The sequence below is a fragment of the Taeniopygia guttata genome, chromosome 7 (assembly GCF_048771995.1).
Source record: "Taeniopygia guttata chromosome 7, bTaeGut7.mat, whole genome shotgun sequence".
Taxonomy (NCBI): Eukaryota; Metazoa; Chordata; class Aves; order Passeriformes; family Estrildidae; genus Taeniopygia; species Taeniopygia guttata.
This window is the reverse complement of record NC_133032.1, coordinates 11,179,064-11,191,521: the sequence shown is the minus strand read 5'-3', so window position 1 is coordinate 11,191,521 and position 12,458 is coordinate 11,179,064. Positions and strand designations below refer to the sequence as shown.

At 61.4% G+C, this 12,458-nt stretch overlaps 2 protein-coding genes across 7 annotated transcripts; one reads left to right on the top strand and one right to left on the bottom strand.

Moving 5' to 3' along the window:
• Positions 1 to 5,316, top strand: CYP27A1 (cytochrome P450 family 27 subfamily A member 1). Its single transcript, XM_030278332.4, has 9 exons — positions 1 to 262; positions 2,324 to 2,514; positions 2,785 to 2,984; positions 3,068 to 3,265; positions 3,402 to 3,562; positions 3,906 to 4,072; positions 4,295 to 4,376; positions 4,461 to 4,661; positions 4,760 to 5,316. The coding sequence occupies exons 1-9, from the start codon at positions 29 to 31 to the stop codon at positions 4,883 to 4,885; spliced, it is 1,560 nt and encodes a 519-aa protein (XP_030134192.1). The 5' UTR covers positions 1 to 28; the 3' UTR covers positions 4,886 to 5,316.
• A 701-nt stretch (positions 5,317 to 6,017) lies between these two features.
• On the bottom strand, positions 6,018 to 12,214 carry PRKAG3 (protein kinase AMP-activated non-catalytic subunit gamma 3). 6 transcript variants are annotated; one of them, XR_003961455.4, is made up of 13 exons: positions 11,300 to 12,205; positions 10,395 to 10,434; positions 9,912 to 10,132; positions 9,746 to 9,830; positions 9,601 to 9,659; positions 9,289 to 9,334; positions 9,113 to 9,167; positions 8,885 to 9,011; positions 8,617 to 8,782; positions 8,406 to 8,443; positions 8,030 to 8,176; positions 7,781 to 7,950; positions 6,018 to 6,641 (listed from the first exon to the last, which is right to left on the bottom strand). XR_003961455.4 is itself a non-coding variant. In XM_030278339.4 (13 exons), exons 1-13 carry the CDS (start codon positions 11,330 to 11,332, stop codon positions 6,619 to 6,621), a joined length of 1,116 nt encoding a protein of 371 aa, XP_030134199.3. In that variant the 5' UTR covers positions 11,333 to 12,212; the 3' UTR covers positions 6,018 to 6,618. The 6 variants fall into 6 exon arrangements, 4 of the variants coding, with proteins under 4 accessions (XP_030134199.3, XP_030134198.3, XP_072788191.1 ...); XR_003961456.4 differs by having other exon boundaries at positions 9,746 to 9,827; positions 11,300 to 12,199; XM_030278339.4 differs by having other exon boundaries at positions 7,781 to 7,856; positions 11,300 to 12,212.
• Positions 12,215 to 12,458: the final 244 nt, after the last annotated feature.

Below are 12,458 nucleotides of genomic sequence, written 5' to 3'. Positions count from 1 at the left end.
GCCCCGTCCCGTGCGCTGCCGACGGAGCATGGCGGGCCCGAGCGGCGGGGCCCGGTGGCCGCTGCTGCCGCTGCTCCTGCGCCCCCGCCCGCCGCCGCCGCGCAGCAGCCCGGGACCGCCGCGCAGGACCGGGGGCTCGGCGGCAGCGGCGGCGGGGCCGGCGCGGCTGAAGGGACCGGAGGAGCTACCGGGGCCGGGGCTGTTCCGTACTTTCGTCTGGCTGTTCCTGCGGGGCTACCTGCTGCACACGCACCGGCTGCAGGTGCGCCGGGGCAGCCCGGCCCGGGGCTGCGGGCGTGCGGGGGTCGGGCTGCGCGGGGGCCTGGCGACCCTGCACGGGGGCGTAGGTGGGGGAGGAGGGTAAGGAGGGGTGCGTGGGATGGAGGGGCTTGCGGGGGGGCTGCAGGGAGGGTGCTGTGCCCGGAGGGGCTTTGCGCTGGAGGGAGGGGGTGCAGGCTGGGGACAAGGGGTGATGGGCTCCAGGGAGGGGGTTAGCTACCGCCGAGTGACGGCAGGGAGCTGAGCGGGGGCGGCAGAGCAGGGGAGCAGAGGGGCTGGGCGGTGGGGGGCACCCGGTCCGGTAGAGCGATGCTGGGGCCAGTAGGCAGAGAGGGGCCAGCAAAACCGAGTGACCTCGAGAGGGTCCACCCAGCCCTGGGCTGCTCCAGCATCCCCGAGCCGGCCAGGCAGCTGAGGGCAAAGGTTCGGGGGCATCTCACAGGGTCCTGGCATCCCTGGGCTCCCGGCTGTGGCAGCTGGAGGGAGCAGCAGTTTTGGGTGCAGGTGACTGGGCAGGTTTTTGGGCAGATGATACCAAGGCAGGGGAAGGGTAGACAGAGGTACTTATTTTCGTCTGTCAACACTTCCTCATACGTCGGATGAAGCAAGCAATGGGCTTGGCTGGCTGTAAGCCAGGCAGCATCCTCCAGTGCCCTGGAGCTCTGACCAGCCCGAGAGGCATGTGGGATCAGGCCTCCCTGGCATCTCAGGGCACCAGGCACTGCTGGTTGGAGAAGGGGATGTCACAGGACAGTGGGATTTCGGGGTATAGACACTGGAGCTCCCTCCTGCTCCCTCCTGCCCTTGGGACTCCGAGCACAGCCTGGCTTTTCAGAAAGATACCCACATACTCTGGAGGTGCCTTTCCCCACATCCAGGCAGCTCTAGCTCCTCACAGCCCAGCTCTCCAAGGCCTGCCCTGTGTCAGGTCCTGGCTGCCAGCAGATGCTGGTGGGCAGGCTTCAAGCTGGGGCACAGCTGCCCCATGCCCACGAGCTGCCTGCAGTACCGGGGTGGCCGTCCCTCCCCCTCCTCCTGCCACCGTGCACGAGGAACGTCTCCCCGTGGTGACGAATCCAGCTGAATCCAGGCGCAGGCTGCGATGCAGACAGTCACCAAGGGAGATTGTACCACGTGCATCCCCGCAGCCACGGGGAATGGGGACCGGGGCTTGCCTGCTAAGTCCCCTGCATCCCCCCCGTGCTTGGCCATGCTCTGCAGGTGCTCTGGCAGTGCCTGGGTGGGATGGAAAGTGGATTTGGACGTGACCCTGTGCAGATCCCCTTGCAAAGGGCTGTCCAGCTGCACCCCAAGGGATGCACTTGGAGGTCATGGTGCTCCCAGCCAGGGAAGTAGGCATGGGACCTGTGGCTGCAGACAAGGAGAGAAGAGCTGCAACCAACAGGGGCGAGAGCAGGGCTGATGTTGGTGAACATCCTAGCTGACTTGTGAGCCTGTGGCTCCAGGGCTATGTCCGGGAGGTGACAGCCTGTTCTGGGAGCAGCCCAATCGTGCCCTAGCCTGGTGCTGCCCTCCCACTGCTGATCATTAACCACCCTTACTGGATGATGAGTTCAAGGACCCACTCAGCGACTGTTGTCCCTAGATTAAGCAGAGCTGGGGCCATGGTGGAAGCAGCAGGACTTAGTCCTGCTGGTGGTTGCTGCAATGGTCCTGCATCTCAGCACAGTCCTGTGCTTGGCAGTTGTCCCTGTCCCTGCTGTTCCTTCTTGGTCTTCCTTCCCCAAAAGACCCACCAGCCTCTCTCTGCATCTCTGGGATGTGCCAGTCTGTGCTGAGGGGTCAGTGCCTGGTGTGCTTAGTGCTGGGAGAGGAAATGAGCCCGGAGACACCAGCCCAGGCCATCTGCAGAGCACGTCAAGGATGCTGCCAGCTTGGGGGTGTCAGAAGCAGGTGCTTGAGCTGAGCTGATGCTGAGGGGTCCATGGGATGGGTGCAGATGGGCACATTCAGGGCAGCATTGGGGCAGGGAGGATCTGACCCAGCTCGTCCCACTGACCTTACCATGCTTTGTGCATCGCAGGTGATATCCCGACGCCTTTATGGACCTATCTGGAAGTCAACCTTTGGACATTATAGGAACATCAACATTGGGAGCCCAGTGGTGCTGGAGCAGCTGCTCCGGCAGGAGGGCAAGTACCCCATGCGGAGCGACATGGCCCTGTGGAAGGAGCACCGGGACACCCGGCGCCTGCCCTACGGCCCCTTCACCGAGTGAGTCCTGCCCTGGCTGTGCTCTCTGGGGCAGCATGCCTCTCCTGCCGTTCCTTGGGTGTAGGGCCCAGGTGGCAGTTTGCATTACTCCCACTCTTGCAAGCTGCCTGTCCCCACCAAGTAGAAGGGCATGGCCACAGTGGGTGGGAATGACCCCTGGGACGGTTCCAGCCTGTGGTGGGGAGTGTGCACACAGGGACTGGGGAGCTGCTGCCAGCCACTGCCCCCTGCCCGTCCATGCCCCCAGCAATGATCCTCATCCCCATTCAGGGAAGGGGAGCGCTGGTACCGCCTGCGCCAGGTCCTCAACAAGCGGCTGCTGAAGCCCTCGGAGGCGCTGCTGTACGCGGATGCCATCGGGGAGGTGGTGTCAGACCTGATGGTGCGGCTGCGGGAGGAGCGGAGCCGCAGCCCCTCGGGGGTGCTGGTGGAGGATGTGGCCAACCTGCTCTACCGCTTTGCCCTGGAAGGTAGGGGTGTCCTCTCCCTCACCCCTGCCCTGTCCCACTCTTCCCATTCCCCTGGAGGTCTGGATGCTGTTTGTCCCCCACAGGCATCTCTTATATCCTCTTCGAGACCCGCATCGGGTGCCTCAAGCAGCAGGTCCCTGCTGAGACCCAGCGCTTCATTGACTCCATCAACCTCATGTTCAAGAACTCCATCTTTGCCACCGTCCTGCCCCGATGGAGCCGCAAGGTGCTGCCCTTCTGGGACCGTTACCTGAACAGCTGGGACACCATCTTCGCCTTTGGTGAGCGGTGACGATAGGGGTCCAGTGTGGTGGCACTGGACTCCCTAAGGACCTTCAAAAGGGGCAGTCCCTGGCCAAATGTCTTTTTGGCAGCCCTCGCTCTGTCAGCTCTGGTTCCCACTCTCTGTCCCTGCAGGCAAGACACTGATTGACCGAAAGATGGAAGAGCTGGAGGGGCAGGTGGAGCGTGGTACTGAGGTGACCGGCTACCTGAGTTACCTGCTGGCCAGTGGCAGACTCAGCCTGGATGAGGTCTATGGCAGCGTGGCCGAGTTGCTGCTGGCTGGTGTGGACACGGTGAGAGCCAGGCAGCTGCTGCCAGGGGATCCCTGCTGAGCTCCATGGCCAGGGGAACCCATTGGGGCGTGCTCCACCCAGCTCTTGTGAGCTCTGGCCCACTTGGGGCTGACACCCCACAGGGGCAAACTCTCAGGGACTGGTCAGTACAGACCCCGTCCTCTGCTCTGCTGCGTATCCTGCTCCCTGCCTCCCTCTTCCCTGTGCTTGCTGCCCTCACCCCTGACTTTTCTGCACACCGGAGCAGGGGCTCTCTGGTGCCATACTGATGCTGTGCTTAGCACAAAACTGCTCAGGTATTGGCCCAAATTCCTTCACTTCTTCTGGTTCTCTACTCCCCCAGACCTCCAACACACTGTCCTGGGCTTTGTACCACCTCTCCCGGGACCCAGACATCCAGGAGACCCTGTACCAGGAGCTGAAAGCTGTTGTGCCTGCCAGCCGGTTTCCTGCTGCTGAGGATATCCCCAAGCTGCCGATGCTGCGGGCCATTATCAAGGAGACTCTGAGGTACATCCCAGCCTTGTCCCTGCCATAAGGTCCTGTCACCAGCCCCTTCTCCAGGGGGGATGCACCAACCAGGCAAGATGCACGGCTGGATTTCAGTCCCTCTGGACTGCAAATATCCACCTCCCCCCCGGGGGGTTGCTGAGCCTTGTCCTGCCTGCATCTCACTCTTTCCGGGATCTCCAGATGAGTTCTGCTCCCCCACTAACTCTCTCCATATCCCAGAGTCTACCCTGTGGTGCCCACCAACGCCAGGGTCTTCTATGAGAAGGACATTGTCATCGGAGACTACCTCTTCCCCAAGAATGTGAGTGGGGGCCGTGTTGTGGGGAGCCCCACTGCACTCAGTGGGGCCAGGAGGGGTCATTAAACCCCAGTTCCCGCCCTGCAGACCCTGTTTGTCCTGGCGCACTACGCGATGTCCCATGACGAGACCTACTTCCCCGAGCCTGAGCGGTTCCTGCCCCAGCGCTGGCTCCGGGGACACGGCTCCCCTCACCACCCCTTCAGCTCCATCCCCTTCGGCTACGGGGTCCGTGCGTGCGTCGGACGCCGCATCGCTGAGCTGGAGATGCACCTGGCCCTTGCCAGGGTAAGCAGGGATTCCTCCACTATGGGTATCTTGCCATGAGCTGGGATGGGGGTCCCAGGGAGTCCCCAAGGCACTGCCAACCCCCCTTCTCCCCACAGATGATCCAGGCATTCGAGGTGAAGCCGGACCCCCGTGGTGTGGAAGTGACATCTGTGTCCCGCATTGTCCTGGTGGCTGACAAGCCCATCAACCTGGAATTCATCGCTCGCCCAGGAGCCCCCTGACTGCACGTCCACCCTCCACCAAACGGAGATCCCCCTTTCTGCCCCACAAGGAGGACGGGAAGGCAAACCCCTTCCCTGGCCAACTTGGGCCAGGGCGCTCACAGCCCCACAGTGGGAAAGGTGGGGGGGATGAGAGATTGCCCCCAAATCACCCCTGGGCCACTAGTAACCTCCTGCCCAAAATCAGCAGGAGGCTTGGGGAACTGCTGTGCCTTTGACACACTGCATCGGGGTTGTGTCCCCCCCAGTCCCGTGCCCAGCTGGGCTGTGTCAGGAACCTGGGAGCTCTTTTGGGGCTGGGGGAAAGCAGGGAGGGGGCTTGCAGCCATTCAGTGTCTCCTTCGTCCTGTCCTTGTGTAGCTGTGCGTGGATCTGTGCCTGGAGCCAGGACATCTGGGTCCTCTCTGAACAGCTGACCTTGGCCTCAGAAACTTCTCTGTGCCTCACTTTTCCCCTTGCCCCCAGGGGAGGGTTGAGTGCTGGTGGTGTTTGGGGTTTGCGCCTTTCCCAAAGGACAGAGCCAGCCCTGGTCCTGGGAAATCACAGCAATAAGACAGCGCATTCCTCATGATGGGAGGAGGCCTGTCATCACCCAGCACTGGTACTGTGTCCCCTGGCAGAGCCAACCAGCACAGGAGGGGTGTTTAGTTCCTGGGACTTTCCACTGTCGGCCATTATTGCACTGAGATGCTGATGCGGGGTCACAGGAATGGCAGGGCTCGCTGTAGGCAAAGCAGGAGGAGAAAGATCAGCTCAGCATCCCCTACCCCCAAGCCAGGACCATTGCAAGGCTCACAGCTGGTAGCAGCCACAGGCAGAGGATGCAGTGCCATTTGCCCAGAGTCCTTGAGGGATGAAGCAAGGGATGTTTTTAACAGCAACCCTCATACTTTCCTTCTTCTTGGACTGAGGGAAGCAGCAGGCAGAAACCTTGCTGGTACCAAAGCTTCTGTCCCTCAGTGTGTCCCCAAAGGGACCTACACATCACCAAGATGATTAAGACTCCATGCCCTGTGTCCCCATCCCCTGGGTTCTACCCACATGTGCCAAGGTACTACTCTGCCAGTGCCAAACTTGCTGGCAAGCAGCCAGTACCCCTTCCCAGCCTGTACCCCAGGAAGGCAAGAGGCAGTTCTTGGATCAGGATGTTTTGTTACATCAAGGCTGAACAGACTAACAAATAAATAAATATCCCCTGCCCACCCCAAAATGTGCACAGGGTTTCCATGCAAGTGCCCATCCTGCTGCCAGCTCTGGCACAGACTGTGCCGCTGCCAGAGAGCTCCAGCCCTGTATGACCCTACAATAAAAAAGCTGTGCGTGCAGCTGAGCCTATGCTACCAGGCACCGAGCACAGACAGCGGGACTGTGTTCACTAGGAGGGAGCCACAACAGAAACGCTCAGATCCATCAGCAGGACGGCAGAGGGGTGGCCAGGTCCTCCGGGGCTGTATGGGTCTCTGCCCAGCTGCAGGCGCGTTGCAGCCCCTCCAGCATAGTGCCCACTGAGCATCACTGTGTGCTCACTGGAAGGAGGCACCCCTGGGTCCCATTTTCAGTGTTTCTGCCTCTCCAAGACTGGCAGGATCTAGCCCTGGACTCAAGACGAGCCCGAGGAGTGGGGTGAACAGGCACGTCCTCCCCACAGAGAGCCTTCGGGCCCGAGCCTCCTTCTCACAGGTCACGCAAGAGATCCCCGAGTCAGACAAGCCAGTGGCATTTCCCTGGTGTCTTCAGAGTGAGGATCGATCGATGCCTGTGGGGCAAGAGAGCGTGTGAGACCATAACCCCAAATCAGTGCTGGACCAGGCACCCTGGGACATGGCCCCTCCAACCATCCCAGAGGACACTGAGGCCTTTCCTCCATTCCTTGCTTGTATGCAAGCCCTGGGGTAGGAGGGCAGCTTGGCTGGAGTGGGACATCTCAGTGGCCCCCTGCAGCTCCTGACACAGCCACCCCTGTGAGCATCAGGGATAAGGTGAGCAAAGGCACTGTGATGGGGGGAATGGGGGCAAGGGGGATATCCCATGTATGGGTAACACATACCATTCCCAGTCCCCTTCTGTGCAGAGCAGCTGGGCACTGCTGGTAGGCACAGGCCTGTCCCAACCCATTGCCCACCACCACCCCATACAGCATAATTACCTTTGGGAAGCAGTTGGGAACTGGAACCAGCTCCCCGCTCCTCATTTCACCCCTAAAGAGGTGCCACAGTGCGTGCCAGGACCGTGCCCATCCACAGCCAGTGAGGATTCACCAGGCAGTGGGTGAGCAGAGCCAGCGGCAGGTGGCCAGGCAGTGTGGTTCCAGTGCCACCTGGGAGTGAGCCCTGTCTCTGGAACAGACGGTTTTGGGGCTGCTGCGAGGGGAGGGGATGGGGGGCTCTGCCACCTGAGGCCCATGGGCTGGCCACATTTTGCTTATGGCTAGTGGTGGGCAGCATGTCTGGGGTGTGAGAGTGGGGGTCTGTCCACTCTGTGTCCCTTGGGAATGGCACTGGAGGTGCTCAGGTCTCGGAGGGGAGTGGGGAATGAAGCAAAATCAAAAATAGGCTTTTGTCTTGGGGTGCATCACAGCCCAAAACCCTGAACCAGCCCAAAGCCCAGGGACCTGCAGAACCTGCATTCCACACGCTGCCTGAATGGGGCTCTGCCAGCGTGTCACCATGGAAGGCACCCCCATCCTTCCTCACAGTCACCAGGGATCCCCTGTGATCCGTGTGTACCCCTGGGACAAGCAGCACTTGGGTCCTGCTGTCCCTGCCTGGGCACCCAGTGCTGCCAGACCCCAGCCCCAGCTTCTGCCGTCCCCCAGGACCGCTTTGGATGGGGCAGAGGCAGGTGACCCAACAGCAGGGAAGGGACAGGCACACAGCAATGAGGGGTGGCGCCTACCTGAAGTGGAGAGAAACTGAGGGTGCAAGTGGAGAAAGATGGAGCACCGTGGGCTAAGAGTTAAGAGCATCAATACCTGCAGGAGTGAGCACAAGGGCCTGCAGGATGTCAGAGAGGGAGACGATGCCCCGCGGGTATTGGTTCTCATCCACCAGAACCAGGCGATGGACCTGTGGGTGCAGGGAGAGCATCACAGGCAGGCTGGGCAGCTGGCAGCCGTGGCTGGCACAAGGCACCCCGGCCACTCACCTGCTCCTTGGCAATACGGTCGATTATGTCCTCCATAGGTTCATGGGGGTAGCAGGTGAGGACCCCCTCCAGGCAGACCGTGCGTTGCCGCAGTGCCTCCCTCACACTGATGTCCAGGTTGTTGTAGGTCTTCTGGGCTGCCAGGTGCTATGATAGATGTGTCCCCATTCAGTGCCCCAAGGCGTCCCTGCACCCCGTTGTGCCAACACAGAAGGGACACTGAGCCCAGGAGATGCACAGAGCAGATGTGCACTGGCACATGCATGACAATGCATGTGGGATGGGTTTGCATGGGCACAGACAGGTAGAAGCACCCTACCAGTGCATGCAAGGGGCCAAGCTTGAGCCTGGGCATGCACACACGCAGGGTACTCACAATGACATCAAACCGTGAGTACAGGCCAACCACTTGCCCTGCAAAGAGAAGCAGTGCAGGGGCTGCAGAAGGAGCCCTAGGGACCACCTGCCATGTTCTTCCCACAACCCAAGGGGCAGCCCAAGGGCCAGAAGAGGGGTTTTGGGTAGGGATGGTGCTGTAGCTGCTAGCAGAGGGATGTGAGGACGTCACTTTTTCCCTCCCCAGGTACCAGCATCATTGATGACAGGCAAGGCGGAGACACGGCGATCCACAAAAATCTCCAAGGCAGTGTAGATTGGGGCAGTCTCAGCCACGACGGCCAGATCACGGAAGGTGCCAATGCACAGTTCCTGCACTGTTTTCTTCAGGAAGCGTGGCTTGGGGATGCTAGAAGCCTTCAATGGGACAGGGCAGGGCTTGGCTGGCACCTGCAAGTACTTTGACACCCTTGCCTGTGACACCAGCCATGAGTGTGCACAAACAGCCCCAGCACTCACAAAGATGTGGAGAAACTTGAGGATGCGCTTGTGTGTCAGGATGTGCAGGACATTGCCCGAGACAGGCTCAATGACAGGTAGGCGGTGGATTTTGTGCTTGATCAGGGAGTAGACAGCATCGAAGAGGCTGTGGGTGATGTGGACATCGTGGTAGGATAGGGCTGCTTTCAGGTGCACACACACCCCCACTCCAAGGGGTGTGCTCTCCCCCAGCAGACAAGCTCTCACCTATTGCTCGGAGAGATGTAGACCAGTGGCTGGAGGGAGCCCTGCAGGTACACCTCTGCCAAGGGAGACAGCTATGAGAGGAGGTCCTCCAGCCCTCTCTTGCAGCCCCTCAGCTCCAGAGCCCACCTACATACCCTGTGTGACAACATCAGCCCAGCCACCCGCATGATTTTTACCTCTCCAGGTCTCAATCTTGTGCTCCTCCACCTCGTAGATCTGAACCTGGAGGCAGGGAAATGGCCAGGTCATGGTGGTTCCATGGGGAACTGAGGGCACTGTGAGACACTGCCCCCTTCCTTGGGCATCACACCCCATCACCCAAACACATTTTGGGGGCCAAGCAGGGGAGCAACAAGTGGATGCTGGTCTGGCCCAGAATCATCCCCTGGTCATTGTCTAGTAATTAAGAAAGGACCAGGAGTGGTGGGGACAGCCGCTCCCTGCTCCATGCATGTCCTGCTCCCCCAAGCCCACCTCACAGCACTCACCAAAGGTGAGCGGTAGTAGCGGTGGAGAATGTTGATGAAGTCGGTGATGGTGAGCATCCCTGTGGAGATACATGGGGCTGGCAGCACTGCCTGTACCCTCTCTGCCAGGCAGGGGATGGGGCCAGGCATTGCTTCCAGCACTCACCCACAAAGCTCTGCGTCTTGCTGTTCCAGAGAGGGGCAGCACGAACCCCGTTGGCCACCAGTGCCAAAAAGGCTTTCTTGATCTGCTGGCAGAGTGCAGAGGGGTTCAGAGGGTCCCCAAGCCTGCTTCTTCACTGCCCATCCCCACTCATCCCCAAGGTTATCACCTCCAGGGAGATGTCAAAGACGACAAGCTTGCAGCTGGTGGGTATGGCATCGTAACAGCAGTGGCTCCTCAAGAAGTGCATGTAGACCTCAGCATCAGGAGTCTGAAACTCGGTCTCTGAGCCTAGCCCCAGTATCTCATTTCCCAGTGTGAAGGTGACAGGTCTCCTGTATTCTTCCTCCTCCTCTTCCTCTTCCCTGGGGCATACAGCCTTTGGAAATCCTGCAGGCAAAGTCACCCCAGCCCTAGCCAGTAAGCTGAGCTGCTGGGTCTCAGCACCCTCCTGCCTGGGGGGAGCAGGGGATGCTCCCGACAGAGCCCCCCTGTTCCCTATTCCACAGGAGCAGCACACAGTAGTTCTCCAGCCTGGGGCAGACTCCAGTTGAGGAGAGAGGTATGGGCAGGGTGAGCAGAGGATCAATGCACTTGTCACATAGTAAGGCACTCCCCCCTCCTACACACCTAGACTTTTCCTGCTACCCACCTTCCTCCTCAGGGCATGCAACAGCATCCAGCAGCGCCACCTGGGAGGGCACACAGTAAGGAGGAATCAGCAGAAGACAACCCAGTCTTTTCCTCATCCATGGATTCTGCCTGCACCCACCCAGCTGCTCTGGCCCACCCAGGCCAGGCAGAGAGAACTGTCTTTTCAGGGTGGGGATGTGGGCACCCCCCACGAGCTGGACTCCCAGAGCCTGCAGTCTCCATGGTGGCTCCAGTCCAGGACACCCAGCTTGTCCTCCTGCTCCGGGGAGACAGCAGGGGTCTCCAGAGCAGGACAAGGCATGGATGGCAGGGCCTCCTGCCTTCTCTCTCTGCTGTTGGAGCCAAGCATGTCCCACAGCGGCTCTGCGCCCATCCTCTCCCAATCCCAAGGCGTAAATTCTGTTCTTGCTTCTTCCCATGCAGAGAGCCTCGCCAACCCCATTGGCCCCTCCCGGGGACCAGGTCCATCCCAGGAAACCTACATTAACAAAGGGGCAAACCGAGAAAGAAGGGAGTCCCTAGGACGGATGGCTGACCCCGTTCCCCCATCCCCGGGAGACCCTACATAGCAGACCAGCACATGCAGAAGGAAGAGCTACCCCGGCCACAAACTTTCCTGACACAGCCGAACTTTACAGGCCACCCTAAAATAATGAAGGCACAGAGACGGGGACCACTCCCTAAGGAGCCTAGAGAGCCAACACCGAGGAGGAGGAGACCCTGCACCACCTGCCCCAGCCGTTCCCAAGGGGCTTGGCACAGCTGGGACAAGGACGTCCTTGTGCCCAGGGCTGCATGTCCGTGGGAAGGGGCCCGTCAGCCGCCCACATTCTCCCACCCCCGGGGTGGCGTGTCCCCAGTCGGGGTCTGCCGGGCCGCGCCCCCCACCCAGCCTTACGGTACCTGGTTCGCGGCAGAGCCGCGGAGCTGCTCCATGCTATCTGCGGGGCAGCGCTGCTATTCTGGGCCCGCGGCTGGCGTGGCCCTGGCAGATAGAGTGTCAGCGAGCAATGCCAGCCGTGCCCCCACCGCCACCGCCGCGGGCGGGGGGGGGACACGGCCGGCACCGCCGAGCAGCGCCGCAGCCTCCGAGCAGCCTCGGCCTGAACTGGGTGGTCGCGGCCCCGGGGGCAGCGCTGGCCCGGGGACCCGAGGGAGAGGCCGATGGAGGGACGGCTGGGGGCAGAGAGCGGAAGGACAGCCCGCCCCGCGGACCCCGTCCCCCAGGAGCGGAGCTCCGCGCTGCCGGGACTCGGTGCAGCCGCCCGGTGCTGCCCCGCCCGTCGCGGTGTGGGCCACAGCGTTCCCCTCTCCACGGGGATGCTGGAGAGCCGCTGGGTCCAGCATGGCCTGGGTGGATGCGGACCCGCTGTCCTCGACGCTGCCCAGCCCCGCCGATCCTGCCCCGATCCCGCCGCAGCTCACTGTCCGCGGCGACTCCGGTCCCACGGCGGGGCAGCCCGGCCTGCGGGGTAACCTCCTTCCTTGCCGCGGGGCCACCTCCTCCTGCTCGCCCTCTGCCCGCTCCCGGCTCCCTTTTCTATTTCTGGGAGGCTGTCGGGCTGGCTGCAGGGTTGGTGGCTACAGGGCCAAAGGGGCAGGTCCCTGCTGCAGGGGACAGCTGGATACTGGCCCATGGTGGGCTACAAGGAGTTCCCTGGTGCTGCCTCACAGCAGGCAGGAAAGAGGAGGGATGAGGCCGGGGCCTCGGTGCTGGCTCACAGGGTGGCCCAAATCCCGCAGTGGTGCTGGGGCCCATGGGGCCAGACCCTTACAGCTGTGCTGTGCAGAGCAGCCTGGCTCCAGCCTGGCCATCACGGGTGCTGGCAGCAGGGAAGGGAGCAGGCATCTCCACTTTCGGAGGCTATTTTCAGGTGCTGGAGAGAAGCCGAGGAGAGATGAGATTGTCACCAAGGAGACCAGAGAAACAGGGCCCAGCACTGGGAAATGGTGGGCTGTGAGGAGAGAGGAAGGAAGGGTTCTCTAACAGGCCCAGGGCCCGCACATCAGCACCTTCTCTGGGCCCCAAGAACCTGCCCATACATCCAGCATTCACCTGTCA

Excerpts from the sequence above, each read along its gene's own strand:
- CYP27A1 (XM_030278332.4), top strand. The coding sequence starts at position 29 with ATGGCGGGCCCGAGCGGCGGGGCCCGGTGGCCGCTGCTGCCGCTGCTC. Across the intron at positions 2,515-2,784 it reads CCCTACGGCCCCTTCACCGA|GGAAGGGGAGCGCTGGTACC; the intron begins GTGAGTCCTGCC and ends ATCCCCATTCAG. Across the intron at positions 3,563-3,905 it reads TGCTGGCTGGTGTGGACACG|ACCTCCAACACACTGTCCTG; the intron begins GTGAGAGCCAGG and ends CTACTCCCCCAG.
- PRKAG3 (XM_030278338.4), bottom strand. The coding sequence starts at position 11,332 with ATGGAGCAGCTCCGCGGCTCTGCCGCGAACCAG. Across the intron at positions 10,435-11,299 it reads GCGGCTCTGCCGCGAACCAG|GTGGCGCTGCTGGATGCTGT; the intron begins GTACCGTAAGGC and ends GTGCCCTCCCAG. Across the intron at positions 10,133-10,394 it reads TGCATGCCCTGAGGAGGAAG|GATTTCCAAAGGCTGTATGC; the intron begins GTGGGTAGCAGG and ends CTTTGCCTGCAG.